The 17,186-nt window shown below is 37.4% G+C and overlaps 1 protein-coding gene across 1 annotated transcript; it reads left to right on the forward strand.

The window, feature by feature from the left end:
• Positions 1-3,710: 3,710 nt before the first annotated feature.
• LOC112171461 lies at positions 3,711-7,625 on the forward strand. The gene is made up of 4 exons (XM_024308644.1): positions 3,711-3,743; positions 5,956-6,324; positions 7,061-7,183; positions 7,338-7,625. Exons 1-4 carry the CDS (start codon positions 3,711-3,713, stop codon positions 7,623-7,625), a joined length of 813 nt encoding a protein of 270 aa, XP_024164412.1.
• The last annotated feature ends 9,561 nt before the right edge of the window (positions 7,626-17,186 follow it).

The raw sequence follows: 17,186 nt of genomic DNA on the forward strand, positions 1-17,186 counted from the left end.
AAATCGGAGTTCGTATACGAAAGTGATAAGAGAAAAGGTAAAGTTACTGTTCATGATAATTTCCTATATATATGGAAAGTTACTATGGTAGATCAGATTGGTAATTCTCTCTCTCCTCTCCGTTCTCTCTCCCCGACCCTGTTAGCTTTGGCAGGCGGTTTATTCCTCGTTCGGCAATGGATTTGGACAAGGCCTGCAGCTATGGAACCCTCTCTTCCTCCTCTTCACGTCTGTATTTTGGTGGTGCGATTTGGGCCGTAGGGGGTGCAGCAAGGCGGTGACTGCGGTGGCATTTCAGGTCTCCGGCAATTTTCAGCCGTTCCACCACCCATAGCATGAGTCCTCATTCAATTCAATCTCAAATCCACAATTATACATATAATAATATAAAACCTCCCATGGTTATTAGAGCAGTCTAAAAAAAGGAGATAAAATACACAAAGTAGTAACCTACAGAAGATAGGTTGCAGTGGTGGTGCTAAGCCTCAACTCCTAAGTTGAGCTGCTACACTACAAACTGGGCATTTGAAAACAAAGGGCCCAGGGGGGGGAAATATATAAAAACGTTAGCGTGTGTAGACAAAAATAAATATTTCATAAACAATCGAAAATAAAATAATTTAATACTTTCCCTCATTAATCATTATTTGTAAAGTCCAATGCATGCAATATTTATTAAATAAATATTTTTCTCGCAACAACAAAATTCATGAGAACATTCCAGCCCCGCTTGTTAAAAGAAATTGAACTAGCCTCGCTAGTCAAATAAACATAAAATAAGGGGAACATGAATATTACCATACAACGAAGGAGTCTCCCAGACTCGGTCGGAGCCTCCTAGGTTCTATCCATGACTTGGACCCACAAATACAAAGTAAGTGAGGAGGAGCGAGGAGGAGAACCAAACAAACAACTTATATCAACCCAAGTATGGTGAAGAAAATCATTCAAAAACCAATAAATCCATAAAGGTTCCCCAAATTTCGCAATAAAGTCACGAGAAAATAAATATATTCCAATGACGTGGCCCCGCACGCCAAAATATTCCCGAATTCATAAACAAATAGGCGAGAATAAAAAAAATATGTAATTCTATAGGAAATCTCATTTCCATAAATAATCCGGAAATATTATAATTTACGTAAAAAGGTAAAATAAATTCCAGAATCGCCTTGGAAAATAATTCGTCAAATATTCCAACATAAATCACAAGTTCAAAATCGAGCATAACAAACTTTAATTCGAAAGTCCAATCGATATAACAATAAATATTTAAATCTGATTAATATGCTCGATAATTTAAAACAATAATTTAAATCACAATTCCATTTCCTGAATCATAATCGAGATAAATTATAATCAATTTTCAAAAATCATCATTTGCAAGTGAGACCATGTGATAAATTGATATCAAATTCCCGAAAATAAATCATAAGTCAAAGATGTGATAAAATAATAAATAAATAAGTAAATCATTAATTCGGGAAAAATCATCGTATGCATCATTGTTTAAAAATAAAAGTCCACTAACAGTATATGGCTAAGCTTGCCGTCTATCTGAATTTTCCTCGTGATGGTCCTCTTCACGTCCTGTACAATACAACTTTTATAAATAATTAAGCATAGAACATAAATTAAATTTACGATAATTAGAAATTAAAATTTCAAACGTCTCCTCTAAGCCCAACGCCTTCAATCCTTATCAGATTCCATCCGAACTTGACCAATAATATTGATTCGTCAATTTACAAATTCTAGGAAAAATTAGAGAGAAATCCGACAGTCGGATTCTCGTAAATCGATGATCGAAATTCTACATTTCCGGAAATTCACAATCAATACAAAACTCCTCCGATCTTCACTACGAACATATGTACATAAATCTATGCCTTACGCACCCACAACCCACGTGCTGCTGGCAGACTTCAAACCAGGGCACCAAAATCCAGTTACAACATCTTCTCAACATTCTAAACATTTTTCTCAACTACCACCAAGCCGTAAAACACCTAGAATTGCCGAAATCAATGCAAATAGTAAATACCCGATTTTGAATAGTGAAAATTTCAAACTTTTAATTCTTTCTCCACGCTTCAAATTGCTTCAAGAGACTTGGCGGAATTCTTTAGCAAAGAATGGGCTTTCCAAAATGACCGGAATCGGGAGAAATCTAAGAATTTATCAAACTTTCACAGTGAACTTTAGAGGCTCAATTTGCAAAATTCTAGCCAAATCGCTGTGAGCCATCACATGAGCATGTGCGGGAGGAGGAGGCAGTCCTAACCAAACTTGTGGCGCGTCGATTGGTGGCCGAATGGGGGAGTTATGCTGGAAAAAGAAAACTGTTAGGGAGAGAGAGAGAGAGAGAGAGAGAGAGAGAGAGAGAGAGAGAGAGAGAGAGAGAGGAGAGAGCGAGACAGCGAGAGAGTTACCCGGATAGTTCTGACCTACCACAGTAACTTTTCAAATATATACTAAATTACCATAAACAGTAAGTTTGATTTTTCGCTTATAACATGATTACACGCATTTTTATGTGCGTTATTAGTTCTAAACGCTAAATTTAAGCTAATCTCTAAAGTAATTATTATGTAATTAATATATTTTTATTTATATTGTAGTAAATAAGCGGAGTTGTAGATTTCGAAAGAAGTTGTGTGAAATTGGAGGAAAATGGGGTTTCCGACAAAAGGACGAAAAGTCAACTGGTCGACTTGGTAACTTGGCCCGATAGCATGAAGTCCAAGGCCCAAGATCAAAGAAGCACAATAAAAGACCTAAGCCCACTTGTATTACATCTTTGTATTCAAATTTCAAATTCAAAATGGATGTAATAACAATAATAATAGTGGACCATACCTCACACACATCACACATGTGGATGAGATATTTATTTGTGTTCACGCTAGTCACACACTCACTTACACTGTTACCCTCCGGTTTTCTTTATATTTTCCAAAATGTTTTCTAATCTTCTAATTCTCTACATTTTTATTATAGGTTGTTTTAGTCTTTTCATTTTACCCATTTTCTATTTGTTTTTGAGCCCTTGGATCTAGGGTACAAGTCCAATCTTGACCCTTTAACCCAAGGGGGTATTTAAGCACCTTTGCACACACATTTCACAAGCGTAAGACCCATTTTCTACACCCTAGGCCTTTTGGCCGAATTTGGGACTTCTTTCCTCTCATCTTCCTCCATTTTCCATACTTTCTTTAGTTTTTTAGTTTTATTTTAGGAATTTGAAGGATTACTCACCCAAACCTTCAAGGATTTATCAAAGGCTTCTACCTCTACAAGATTCAAGACTTGGGTAATTGTGGGAGTTGTAATTCAAGGATAGTCATGATAGCTATCTAGCTATTTGTGGCTACCCTTGTTTTCTCCTACACTTCTTTTCTCTTTTCTCTTTGAATTTTGTAATCTTGATGCATGTCTATGATTATGGGGTGTGAGTAATTTCCTTGTTGGTGGTTAGGGTTGTGTGCTCTAGCCCAAATTTTGTGTAAAAGATGTTTAATTTAATGTAATGATGCAATTTTCATATGATGGATGCTTATATCTATTTTTGTTGGGTTAAAATGCATGTTTAGGAGCCTAGTCAACTCTAGGGTGTGTATTTTGAGCATGTCTACGATGGAGTTAGAGGCTTGACCCCCTCAAATTTCTAAGCTAGAAACCTTCAATTTCGTATTTGAGGGGTTATAAGCATGGCGATTTACACTAGTTGCGTGATTGCGCAGGTGAGTTGCTTAGTAGTCTAATTCCTCGATCTCTAGGCCTCTTGATGTGAATTAGGGACCCTTGAACCGGCTCTAATTTATGTCAAGTGAGTTCCTACAACCCTTGAACCGGAGTAGGAATACTATGAAAGGGAATTTTGGTCCTTGAGCCTTGAACTGCCTTGGATGCGACTATCGCTAAAGTAGGAGATTTGCATCTATATTATATTAGCTTCCGACACATAGAATTTGGGTGAAGGAACCTCCCTAACACTCGGCATTCCAATTTATTTGGTTATACTTTTATTAATTTCTTTGCATTTTTAATAATTGCTTTACATTTTATCACATTTTGTTAATCTAAAATTCTCTCTCAAAATATTGAACTCCAATTCATTGTAAATAATCATCACTAGGCTCTTAGTTATGATTAGGCTTTGGTGAAAATCAAAGCCGAGCATTGCTAGAGCTTGGTGCCTTAGATTAGTATTTTTATTTTATTTTATTTTTCTGTTCTTTGCTTAGTGACTTTAGTTCCAACTACCCAAGGATTGTGGGTTAGCCACTAATCCCTGTGGTACGATAATTTTGGGCTTAATACTTCCCTATCTTGATAATGATACGCATGCTTGAGTAAATGTGCATAAAGTCATAACTTTCGCATACGAACTTCGATTTTTACGTACCACATATGCACGAACTTGGTTTGACGTCCTCTACGACTTTCATAAAGAAAATTTTCTCAAAACTTGACCCGAACAAAAAGTCGACTATTAGGGCCACTAATAGTATCAAAATGTTCTAAAAAGTAAAAGAGTTGTCGTTTACCTTTCAATGATTAGTAAACAATAAAAATTTAGGTTCGGCTCGTAATAGTCAGGTTGGCCTATGGATTCGGGGTTACAGATTGTAACCTCAGTGTAGTATCAGATGCCATAACCTTGGCCAGGTGACGAGCTACGATTCAGTCAAAGCTCTGGTATGTCTGCCAATGTACTGCTTGGGGGATGACTTTGTGTTATTATGCTCATGAGTTCATGTTTTGTAAAAGAGAGTGTCGGGTGTGTATTTTCTTTATTGTCCAGGTTGGACCAAAATTTCTTGTTGATTTGTGAGGTTAACATTCTATATGATTTCGGGGTGTGACTTGCGTTGTGTTTTTTGGGAAGAGAATATGGGATTTTTTAAGGAATCATGGTGGGTGTTTTCTTTATTTTATGGTCCAGGAAGGACATGGGTGTTGCATTTAAAAGGTGAAAGTTTTTAATTGAGTTGAAAAGACGATTTCTTGATTTTAAAGTGAGTTGTTTATTTTCCTTATTTATTTTTCTTTTTCATCTTTATTGTTGAGTTTTAAGTAATCTCCTGAACTAAAATATATGCAAGGATTACTATGATTCTTTTGTTTGACTTTAATGTGATCTCCTAAACTAATTTTTTATGCGGGGATTACTGTATTTCTTAAATTGTTGTCCTTAAGTCATAAATGAATTCCGGTGACTCCAGCCACCGATTGGCTTGCATGTGGTATGAAACCTCATCTTCTCGTCATGGTCTACATACCTGTGTGATTAGTTTCAGAATTCGATTAGGTTCTGATGATTTTTGTTTTTGGGAATTCTCGGCTCCGTCGCGGTTCCTCGACTCCAGTGACTTTTCCGGCTCTTCTCAGCTTAGTCCTGGCTTCGTTGCATCTGTAGAAGAAAGCTGACCATGATTGGAGTTGGAAGTCACGAACTTGCTGGGTTGTAGGCATTGAATCCTCTGTCCATCTTCAAACCAGTTTCGGCAGTGTTGGGAAACTGAGTTCGGGGCTGGAATATAGATGAGGGCAATATAGGTAAATGATCTCAACTTCTGAAATCTCTTAATCTAAAGCATCACTTTTGCAACTTGTGGATTATAACATTGGGAAGTGGGAGATTGAATTATAATCCATAATCTCGTGTTTTACCAAACACCTCATCCAGCTGCTGAGATTGGGTACATAAGGGACAGATTGCAGATCCTTTATTCACTGCCTATGACTCAGGTATACCAGGAGGAATGCTTTTATCTGCATTCTAGGTTAGAAGGGCTTTTAGCTAAGGAGAGTGCATATTGGAGGCAACGCTCTAAGGTGTCTTAGCTTACAGATAGGGATAGAAACACAAAGTATTTCCATCGGAAGGCTTCCAATCGTAGAGCTAAGAACAGATTATTTGGTTTGTTTGATCACAATGGGGTCTGGCAGGATTCTATGAAAGGAATGGAAGAGGTTGTCTTGCGTTATTTCACTGGATTGTTTAAGGCAAATGATGTTAACTATATTCATATGCAGAGTGTGGTTGAATTGGTGCAACCAAAGGTGACTGCGGAGATGAATGCTGATTTGTGTGCTCCATACTCAGCAGCTGAGATAAAAGCTGCTCTCTTTCAGATGTATCCTACGAAGGCCCCTGGTCCTGATGGGATGCCACCTTTATTTTTTCAAAAATATTGGGAGATTGTGGGAAGTGATGTAGTGTCTGCTGTTCAACACTTTTTGCATACTGGTCAATTTCTTGGTGAGATTAACTATACACATATTTTTTTAATTCCGAAGGTGAAGGATCCTATTTCGGTATCGGATTTGAGGCCTATAGCTTTATGCAATGTGTTGTAAAAAATATGTTCTAAAGTGATTCTACCTACATGTGCATTTGCAAGCATAATTAGCTATAAAGAGCCACGCTCATTACACCGCCAGAGGTACCAACTCCCACCAAAGGAGTGACCTACCAAAGCACAGCCAGGCGGGCTACCGCTTGAGCCCTGGATCTCCCCCAGATCACTGTTGACGCGCCGCCACACGCCGCGCCAAGATAGCATCAGAAGCTCAGGACATTGGGAATCGAAGCACATCAGTCTCACATCAAAAACAAGAAGAAGATCAGTCTTCTCCTCACCTATAAAAGGTCCTCTCCTCTCTCCTCATTAATTACGCATTTACTACTCATTTATTGTTATGTTGTCTATATGCATCGACTGACTTAGGCATCGGAGAAGTGAAGACCGCCCAACGCGGTCTCCCTCTGACACCCTGTCTTTCATTTAACAACTAGCGAAGATCACCAAGTCCTCAGAGTAGCGGTCCGCCCATCGGACCCACATTAAACGAAGGTTCGGCTACCACTGGACTTTGAGCATTAACAGTGATTGCTAACAGGCTTAAGAAAAAATTTTCGCATATTATCTTTCCATTTCAGAGCGCTTTTATTCCAGGCAGGTTGATTACAGACAATACTCTGGTGGCAAATGAGGTGTCTCATTTTATACATAACTGTTACTCTAGCTCAGAGGGTGTTTTTTCTTTGAAGTTGGATATGAGCAAAGCATATGATCGGATGGAATGGAGTTTTCTAGAAGCGGTGCTGTACAGGTTAGGCTTTGATGAGAATTGGATTGGCCGGAGTTATCATGAAATGTGTCACTACTGTGAGGTACTCTTTTTTTATTAATGGCCAACCGAGAGGTTGTCTAACTCCTACTAGAGGACTCCGACAAGGGGACCCCTTGTCACCATATTTATTTTTACTATGTGCTGAGGTTTTCTCTGCTCTACTGGCATGTAAAGCTACTCATGGTGAGCTACAGGGGATCAAAATTTGTGAGGGTGCTCCGGTAATTCACCATCTTCTCTTTGCTAATGATAGTCTTCTTTTTGGGAAGGCCACTCTAAGTGAATGTCAGCATATACAATCTGTTCTGAATGCTTATGAGTTGGCATCTGGTCAACAGATTAACTTTGCTAAGAGTAGCATTGTGTTCAGCAAGAGAGTTCCTGAGGCTAATAAGCTTTCTTTGGCAAGTTTTTTGGGTGTGGCCATTGAAGTCAAGCATGAGAAATATCTGGGCCTTCCTACTTACTTGGGGAGGAATTAGAATGAATCTTTTGCTTATATAAAAGAATGCTTGAGTAAGAAACTAGCTGGTTGGCAAGGTAAGCTCTTGAGTGGAGCTGGTAAAGATTTGTTGGTTAGGGTGGTAGCGCAGGCTCTACCATCCTATGCTATGAGTTGTTTTTTACTTCCAAATAATTTTTGTGATGATCTACATCAAATGTGCGCTAAGTTTTGGTGGGGCAGCAAACCAAATGAAAGAAAAACTCATTGGATGTCATGGAAGCCTCTTTGTCTCTCCAAAGAGGGGGGTGGAATGGGTTTCAGAGATTTCCACGCTCATAATTTAGCCTTGCTTGCCAAGCAAGGATGGAGACTGATACGGTATCCGGGTTCTTTGGTGAGTCGGTTATTTAAAGCTCGTTATTTTCCACACTCTTCTTTTTTAAATGCTACTACACCTACTCATGCTTCTGCTTGCTAGAGAGGAATATTTGCTGCTAAATCAGTGTTACAAGCGGGTCTTAGATGGCAGGTTGGAAACGGTACTTCTATTCGGATTTGGGATCATCCTTGGATTCCAAGGCCGAATTTGTTTCGTCCAATAAGGTATGGTCCCTCTCCTCTAGTGCTAGTTAGCGATCTGATGGTGGATGGTCATTGGAACAAAGAGCTTATTTCTGAAAATTTTCCTGCGGATGAAGCTTTACTAATTTGCTCCATTCCGTTTAGTAGAAGCATTGTTCCGGATAGACCAATTTGGCATTTTGATATGAAATGTCTGTTTACTACAAAGAGTGCATATAAAATTGTATTTGCTTCCCTACATCCCATGCTCACTAGTGGCTCTTCCTCTAATTCCAATCCGAGTCATTGGAAGTTTATTTGGGCAGCTCCTATCCCTGGAAAGGTTAAGGTACATGTTTGGAAAGTTTGTGCTTCTATACTCCCAACTGCTTCTCAACTCAGAAGTAGAAAAGTCCCAGTTGAGGATGGTTGTTTGTTCTGTAACTCAGAAGAGGAGACCCTATCTCATGTTAGTAGGGAGTGTTGTTTTATGCGTGATGTCATTGGGTTGGCACCAGATTTGCTTCCGGTTTTGCATACTCCACCAACCTCTTTGCTAGATTGGCTTGCTCTATGTTATACTCTAGTCACACCTCGTGCTTTTGTTTTTTTGCTGATGTTGTTGTGGGGGGTGTGGAAAGAGAGAAACCAATGACTTTGTGTTGGAAAGGAAAGGACTGTGCAACAGGTCTTTTGTCATACTAATTCTATATTGCATTCATATGTGGTAGCCAGACATAGTGTGACACCTAGATTGGGGAGGCAGGTTAAGCCGTGGAGTCCTCCTCCTGTAGGTTGGCTTAAGGTGAATATCGATGGTGCCTTTGATCAAGGCACATGTCAGGGAGGGTTAGGGATAGTAGTCAGAGATGCAGATAGCACAGTGGTGGCAGGTGCTTGCGGTCAGTGTTCTGATGTGTTGCAGCCAATAGTGATGGAGGCCTTGGCAAGCAGATTAGCTTGCAAGCTAATGGAGGAGAATTCTCTAGCTCCAGTTATTTTGAATCAGACTGCCTGCAGTTGGTTCAAGCTATCCAAGCTGATGGAGATGATACCTCACAGTTGGGTAGAATTGTTGATGACATTTCTTTGTCTATTTCTTATTTAGCTGGTTCTTTTTTCTCTCATGTTTATAGAGAATCAAATATGCTAGCTCACAAGCTAGCTAAGTATGCTTTGGCTTCAGGATTGCAGATTTCTTGGAGTGGGCATGTCCCTCCTAGACTTAGCAATTTATTTTGTAACAATTAGTACTTCTCAATGAAATATGACGTCCTCTCTTTCAAAAAAAAAAGAATCATAGTAGAAATGAAATTGGCATTGAGCTTTAAAATTTTTCTATTCTTTGTGTGAATAGTTGTTTGTTTTTCTTTTCTCTTACACATGTTTTCAAAAAAAGGTTCCATGATGTTCTGAATAAAGAGATTCTTGAGTTTAGACTGATTAACGTACTAACCTTCTTTAGGTGTAAAAACACATGCAGCCAAGGGCTTAGAAATCTTAATATAAGTACGTTTTGGACCTTGGGGAAGAGTTCAAAAGACTTGAAATCAACAATGATGCAATTAATCTTATCAAACTAATCAAGAGTCATGATTGAGATCTGATTTAACAAGGTCTAATACTTGATAACATCAAAATAACAACAGCATAACTGGAGCAACTAAAGTAAACAGAAATTCCAGAATTGTCGATTAATCTTATCAAACTAATCGAGAGTTATTTTGTTGACAGAACTATATCGATAGTGAGGTCAAAAGAGGGGTGGACGAATCAATTGGATAATTCTGTCGGGTACCTTTTGGGTTGGGTTTTTGATTGGGTTGTGTGTCTGGCTGACCAAAAATTGAGTCTTTTTCTCATGTAAATTGAGAGGCTTGAAGGGAATTTGAAAGAATCGAACAGCTATATGTTGTTTCGTGGCTTCTGAATTTGGTCTATTTTTAGAGTCAAGTTAGTGAAACTTGCTTATTGTTGGAGTATGGATTTCTGTGGTTTGGTAATGGTATGTGTTTGACTAGCGAAAGAGTAGCATTTCTACTGATATTGAAAGGCTTGAAGAGAATTAAAGAAGTTACCGGCTATTTGTGGTACAAACTTTGTATCCATAGATGGGGAGATACCCTTATTTAATTCTTAGCGTGTTAGCAATTCAACAACTAAACATGAGTTTTTTGAATAGAACTAGAGCATAAATCATAACATTCAAGCTGAACATTCTCCTTTGTGTGATATTACTTGCCTTCAGGTAATTTACTGTCAAAGTTTTGGTGGATGTTTATATATTGTCATCATTTATCTCTTATTTACACTAAATGCATAACCTTTTAACTTCCTGTTTTTTCTGATTAGAGAAAAAAATACAAGGAATCAAAGAACCCATAGCATTCATTGGACTCTTTGCAGTTGAGAGAAGTAATGAATAACACAATGGTCAAATCCAAAGCATCCTTTATGCATGTGTATATGCACAGAAGAGTATATGCTTGATTACTTGGTGAGCATTGAAGCCAAGAGAAGTAAAGAAAAGAGCAGAAAAGAAAAAGTTAGGGAGGGAGACTGAAAGAAACCCTTCTCTACCTGATTCTTTGGTTCCGAGAGGTAAAGAATTAGCAAAGCAAAGTAGATTAGTCACTTAAAAAGAAAAATTGTTGTAGTTAGCTTTATTAGAGACTTGACAATGACATTCCACAAAATGTTCTCATTTATTGGATTAATTTCTTTACGTTGACGATCAATCAGAATGTTATCTGAGGTAAGTAATCAGAAAAACAAGTGGTTGACGATGTGAATTGTGCAATATGTGTATTTGATCAAAATTACCTGAAACTCAATTGACATATAGCACTTATTTTTTGCAGTTTCTCAAGTTTGAGAGCTCCAAGTCATGTATGCCCGTAAAATCTTGGACGAGTTCTCCTATTATCATGTTCAACAAGGAATATAGTGATGAGATTAAGAGCAACTCCAATAGTTTCCCCATATTTTGATTTTACTCTATTTTAGGGAAGAATGAGCCTCTTTTACTTCAATAGATTCCCTATAACCATCCCTATTTTAGAGATAATGAAGAGAGAGAAAACCAAATTCCTTAAATTTACAGCAATCTCTAAAATTTAAGAGCAACTCCAACAGCTTCCCTATAATTTCTGTATAATAGGGAAGCAAAAGTTAAAGCTTTAGCATCTTTTTCTTCTCCAACTCCAATAGATTCCCTATTTTACAGCAATCTCTAAAATCTCCATATTCCTCCTTACAATTTTAGAGATTGCTGTAAATATAGGAAATTTGATTTTTTCTTTCCTCACTTTCCCTAAAGTAGAGAAAGTTATAGGGAATCTGTTGGAGCAAAAAAGACTCGTTTTTCCCTAAAGTAGAGAAAAATCAAAATATGGGGAAGCTGTTGGAGTTGCTCTAAGGAAGAATTATGGAGATTATAGAGATTGCTGCAAAATAGGGAATCTGTTGGAGTTGGAGAAGAAAAAATAGCTAAAGCTTTGACTTTTGCTTCCCTATAAATACAAAAATTATAGGAAAGCTGTTGGAGTTGCTCTAAGAGCACAAAATTTATTGGCTCCAATAGCACAAAATTTTGTGCTAACATAGAATTTGATGAAATTATACATCTAGAGAAGCCAATAAATTTATTGGAGCCTTTTTTGTTCCAAAAATTTTGTGAAATTATTCCATCTAGCACAAAATTTTGTGATGTTATTGTGATATATATATATATATATAGCACAAAATTTATTGGCTCCAATAGCACAAAATTTTGTGATGTTATTGTGATATATATAGCAGAATATGTATATTTCTCCATTGGCCCTCAGTTTGCAATTAATGGACCACCCAGCTGCCAAAGGCGTGAGTAGTTTGAGCAGTCTAAAAATGACACATGAGGCGAATCCCATAAACTTGTTACTAAACCAACCTGGATGCAGATCTACAGTTTCCTGTTAACTTTCCTTATGTTACCAAACATCGAAGATTTGGAATGGAAAGTTGTTGGGAAATTTCATTTCCCTTCCCATGGGAAAAACAAAGGAATTACTTTCCTTTTTGTGAACCAAACGAGGCCTTAAGGTGTCGTGTTAGCAATGGAAGTCCTATACTCTTACAGCTTTCATTCTCCCCCATTTTAAAACAGTTAACAAAATATCTTCCTTGCACCGAATTGCATTGTCCCATTTGTTTGGCCAATGTATCTAATAAAATGCAGTTGCCAACGGTTACATATATTTGAGATGGAAGCTCTGGTAATGTCCGAAGTTTGCCGCACCAATCCAACTCAAGTGCTTTGAGTCTAGAGAGTTGGCAGATTCTCTTGGGTAGTCTAATGAATTGATTTCTGCTAATATCTAATTCTCTTAATGAAGACAAGCATCCAAAATCACTGGGCAATTCAGAAAGATTGCAGTCACTTAGATCCAGTTCGGTTAATGAATGCAAACCAGACAAACAAGGCAACGACAATCCTGCCGGAATGTGACTTCTTTTTCGCAATAACTGAACGGGGCTGAACATCATATTCCATGAATTAGATGACACTGCTTTACATCCAGCAAGAGAGAATACTTTGAGGTTTTTAATAGAGCAGGGCAGTTCTCTTATGCCACTTCTACTCACATCAAGCTTCTCCAAAGAGGCAACATGACCCAACTCATCTGGCAATTAGTCAAGCTTTGAGCAACTAGAAAGATTGGGATCTTTGAGAGAGGCTCTTTTTTCCCTAAAGTAGAGAAAAATCAAAATATGGGGAAGCTGTTGGAGTTGCTCTAAGGAAGAATTATGGAGATTTTAGAGATTGCTGCAAAATAGGGAATCTGTTGGAGTTGGAGAAGAAAAAATAGCTAAAGCTTTGACTTTTGCTTCCTTATAAATACAAAAATTATAGGGAAGCTGTTGGAGTTGCTCTAAGAGCACAAAATTTATTGGCTCCAATAGCACAAAATTTTGTGCTAACATAGAATTTGGTGAAATTATACATCTAGAGAAGCCAATAAATTTATTGGAGCCTTTTTTATTCCAAAAATTTTGTGAAATTATTCCATCTAGCACAAAATTTTGTGATGTTATTGTGATATATATATATATATAGCACAAAATTTATTGGCTCCAATAGCCCAAAATTTTGTGATGTTATTGTGATATATATAGCGCAAAATTTTGTGCTAACATAGAATTTGGGTCTTTCTCCTCTCATTTGCTCTATTAAATTTATGCTCAGCAAAATTTATTGGCTCCGGAAATCTCGATAATTCCAACAAATGAAAATACTTACTAAAATTTTAATTCCAACTTACTAAAATTTGGTCACAGCAAGGAGATATATATATATACACACACACACACACTTGAATGATTTTGTAAAGCTCTGTGGATGGATCTGTTTGTAACAAAAAAAGTGATTGGGCGATTAACATATGGAGCAAGAATTTTATTGGCTTTTCTTTATAGATGTTCTCAATCTATGTTAATTAAATATTTATTTAAATATATTAATAAAATTTTCCGACGCATAAAAGACAGAAAGATCACCCAACTTACTAAAATTTGCCTGCAGCAAAGCCAATATTTATTATCCAATATTGGCACAAAGAGCTTTACAAAATTCATCTTGCAATGCATAAAAATTCATTACAAAAAATTTTAGGCAGAATTCATCGATCGAATTAAGGGACCAGCTATTGACCAGCATTACTCTTCAGCAAGCAACACCAACACCAAATGAACATTGTATTCAATTTATAGCTTCATTAAACTATATATATCAAGTTTGATATGAAATTATCAGTTTTGTAAAAAAATTTATATAACAGTCTTATAACATCAATCACATTATCATCTATTAAACCAATTCCCGCGCAAGCAGCGGACAACTATTGCTCGTGAGAATACAAGCTGATAGTAGATATCTTGCAACTCAGTTGTAAGGTAGTATCCATCACGGGGCACATACAACAACCAAATGTGATCTGACACAGGTTGACCCCACTTTTCCGCAAATAATACACACGGGTAGGGAGTGTCTTTCCCATTGGCCCTCAGTTTGCAATTAATGGCCCACCAACCCAAAGGCGTGAGTGGTTTGAGGAGTCTAAAAACGACGAAGGAGGCGAATCCCATAAACTTGTTACATACTAAACCAACCTGGATGCAGCTCAACAGTTATCAAAAACCCCACACTTCGGTGATTGTACCACGCACTCTGGAATTTCATTTCCAGGACCAACAAAGCTAAATTTTTCATTGTCAGAAAATGCTTTGCTCTCAAGGTAGCGTGTTAGCAATGAAAGTGCTATACTCTTACAGCTTTCATTCTCCACCATTTTAAAACATTTGACAAAATATCTTGTTTGCACCGAATTGCATTGTCCCATTTGATTGGCCAATGAATCTAATGAAATGCAGTTAATTCAAAGAAATGGAAAAACCGACCGTTGGATGAGATTATTACAATAAATTATGAGTGTGGTGAAAAATTTAGCCAATTTCACCATATTTTCGAATCCGATCGAATTGGTCAACCGTAGTCATAATATGTAGAATATATATATGCGCACATATTCTATATAGAAGTATAAGAACTTCCACACACACACACACACACACACACATATATATAAACACGCACACACATATATCTATATATGTATATATATTTATTATGCATATAGTTTATTTATTTATATATATATATAAACTATATGCATTATATAAACACACACATATGCATTACTGCATAATAAATATATATACATATATAGATATGTGTGTGTGTGTGTGTGTGTGTTTATATATATGTGTGTGTGTGTTTATATATATATATATATATAAACACACCAATTTTGCGGTAATGCATATATATCTTATATATATATATATGGGTAAAGCTATAGTATGTTAACATTTCTCATACATCAACTATTTTTACCACTTTAAGGACTCAAGTTACCACTTTGAGGACTAATATTACTATTTTAAGGACTCATTTGGTAAACTAAGAAAATTTTCCACTTTAAGGACTCATGTTACCACTTTGAGGACTAATATTACTATTTTGAGGACTCATATTACCACTTTTAAGGCAATTGTATGCATGTCATACGTTAACACATTGTAGAATTTTCCTATATATATATATATATATATATATATATATATATATATTTATAAACACACACACACACATATATTTATCTACAATATGAAACCCTAAACTCACCTTGAACTGAGCCTGCATATATAATGTAACGTCCCGTATCTCAATTACCTGTTTACTAGTCATTTGGACGGTAAACGACCTTTATTTTCACTTTTACTATCGTTTCAGTACGTTTAGTGGCCCTAAAAGTTGACTTTTTGTTCGGGTCAAAATTTGAGAAAATTTCCTTCATGAAAGTTGTAGAGGACGTTAAACCGAGCGCGTGCATATGTGGTACGTAAAAATCGGAGTTCGTGTACGAAAGTTATGAGTGATTTAAGAAAGTTACTGTTCATGGTAAGAAAATTATATATATAAGGAAAATTACTGTGGTAGGTTTCCAAAACCGGAAACCCACCTTTCTCTCTCCTCTCCCCCGATTTTCCCCTCTTTCTTCTTCGGGAAATCCTTCTTCCCTTCGATTGGCCGCCGTCTGGCCATCACCCGGCAGAAAGCCGGCCACCACAGGGTCGCCTCCTCCCCCTGGTCACGCTGGTGCCCTTAGTTTTCGACGACTTGGCCGGAAAAGCTCGATTTCACGCTGGGAAGGTAACGGTTGCAGTTTTGGGATTTTGCCGATTTCCGGCCATTCCTGCCACCTCCAGCCACCATATTCACATCGAAGGTTCGGTTTTTGCAGGAGATTATTTTGCCTAAGGTCTTGCTTCTCAATTTGCAGTGTAGAGGTCGAATCGATCGAACCCGATTCTAGGGTTCTTGAGCTTTTCTGGAAAATTTTCACCGGCTTGATTCAACCACTTCGAGGTAAAATTGGATGATGTTATAGTTGAGAAGTTGGTTGGGCTTGTCGTGTAGATGCTAGTGCCGGAGTTGGGTGGTCATCGGAGGAAGTCGCCGTCGGCGCGTGGGCCCCACGCGCCGTCACTGTAGGTTGCGCGTGGAGGCGCGTAGGGGTGCTTTTTAATTTCAATTTTTTAGCTTATTAAATTCTATAATTGTTGTAGAGGTTAAATATGTGATTTTGGTTATTTTTGGGAGAAGTTTGACATAGATTATGAATTTCCGAAGTTTGGGAGTTTCGGTTATTGAATTGTGGGAATCCGACCTTCGGATGTCCCTTGTTCCGATATGGAATACATTAATCGATGGATGGATATTAATGGTGAAGTTTGGTAGGGATTGGTGAAGTTTGATTGGGTGTGGAAGTGGATTGGAGAAGTTGAGATTGGGTTTTGAGATTAATTATTGATTATCGTAAATAGTTATCAAATTGTTGTTTACGGATTATAATTGTGTACAGGACGTGATACCGACCTATCGCTCGACGAGGATCCTTACGCTTGGATACCACGTTAGCCGTATATTGTGAGTGGACTTTTATTTTTAAAGATTGATGCATGCATATATATGTATTTGCTTCCGAGTTGATTATTTTATTTATCCATTTACCTTCTTGAGCATACGGTTATTTTCGGAAACAGTTTTGGTTAATTGATTTACTTGGAGATTTTATGGCGTGCGGGGTCACGTCATTGGATTACGCTTATCTTCTTTTATTTATTTATTTCCGATGTGATTTCCAGATTTGTACTATTTATATTATACTTATATTCGGCAATTTGAGATTTCTATGAGATTCGATGAAGTTAATCTTTTTACTTATTTATATCCTATCTATTTTGAAGATGAGATTATCTTGGCGTGTGGGACACGTCTTTGGAAATTCATTTACGAGAGTTGGGGAAGTTTTATGGATTTACTTGGTTTTCGGATTTCCTTTGCCATACCTTGGGTGACTTATCATTGCTAGCATTGATTTTTCCGCCTTTGTGGCGCGGTGATGGGATCACTGTAGCCCTCCGCCTTTGTGAC

The sequence above is a fragment of the Rosa chinensis genome, chromosome 6 (genome assembly GCF_002994745.2).
Source record: "Rosa chinensis cultivar Old Blush chromosome 6, RchiOBHm-V2, whole genome shotgun sequence".
Taxonomy (NCBI): Eukaryota; Viridiplantae; Streptophyta; class Magnoliopsida; order Rosales; family Rosaceae; genus Rosa; species Rosa chinensis.

Bases quoted from the DNA above. Each gene is read 5' to 3' on its own strand.
- LOC112171461 (XM_024308644.1), top strand. From the start codon at position 3,711: ATGGCGATTTACACTAGTTGCGTGATTGCGCAG. The intron at 3,744-5,955 runs GTGAGTTGCTTA...GGGGTCTGGCAG, and splicing joins CTAGTTGCGTGATTGCGCAG to GATTCTATGAAAGGAATGGA. The intron at 6,325-7,060 runs GTATCGGATTTG...TTTTCTTTGAAG, and splicing joins AGGTGAAGGATCCTATTTCG to TTGGATATGAGCAAAGCATA.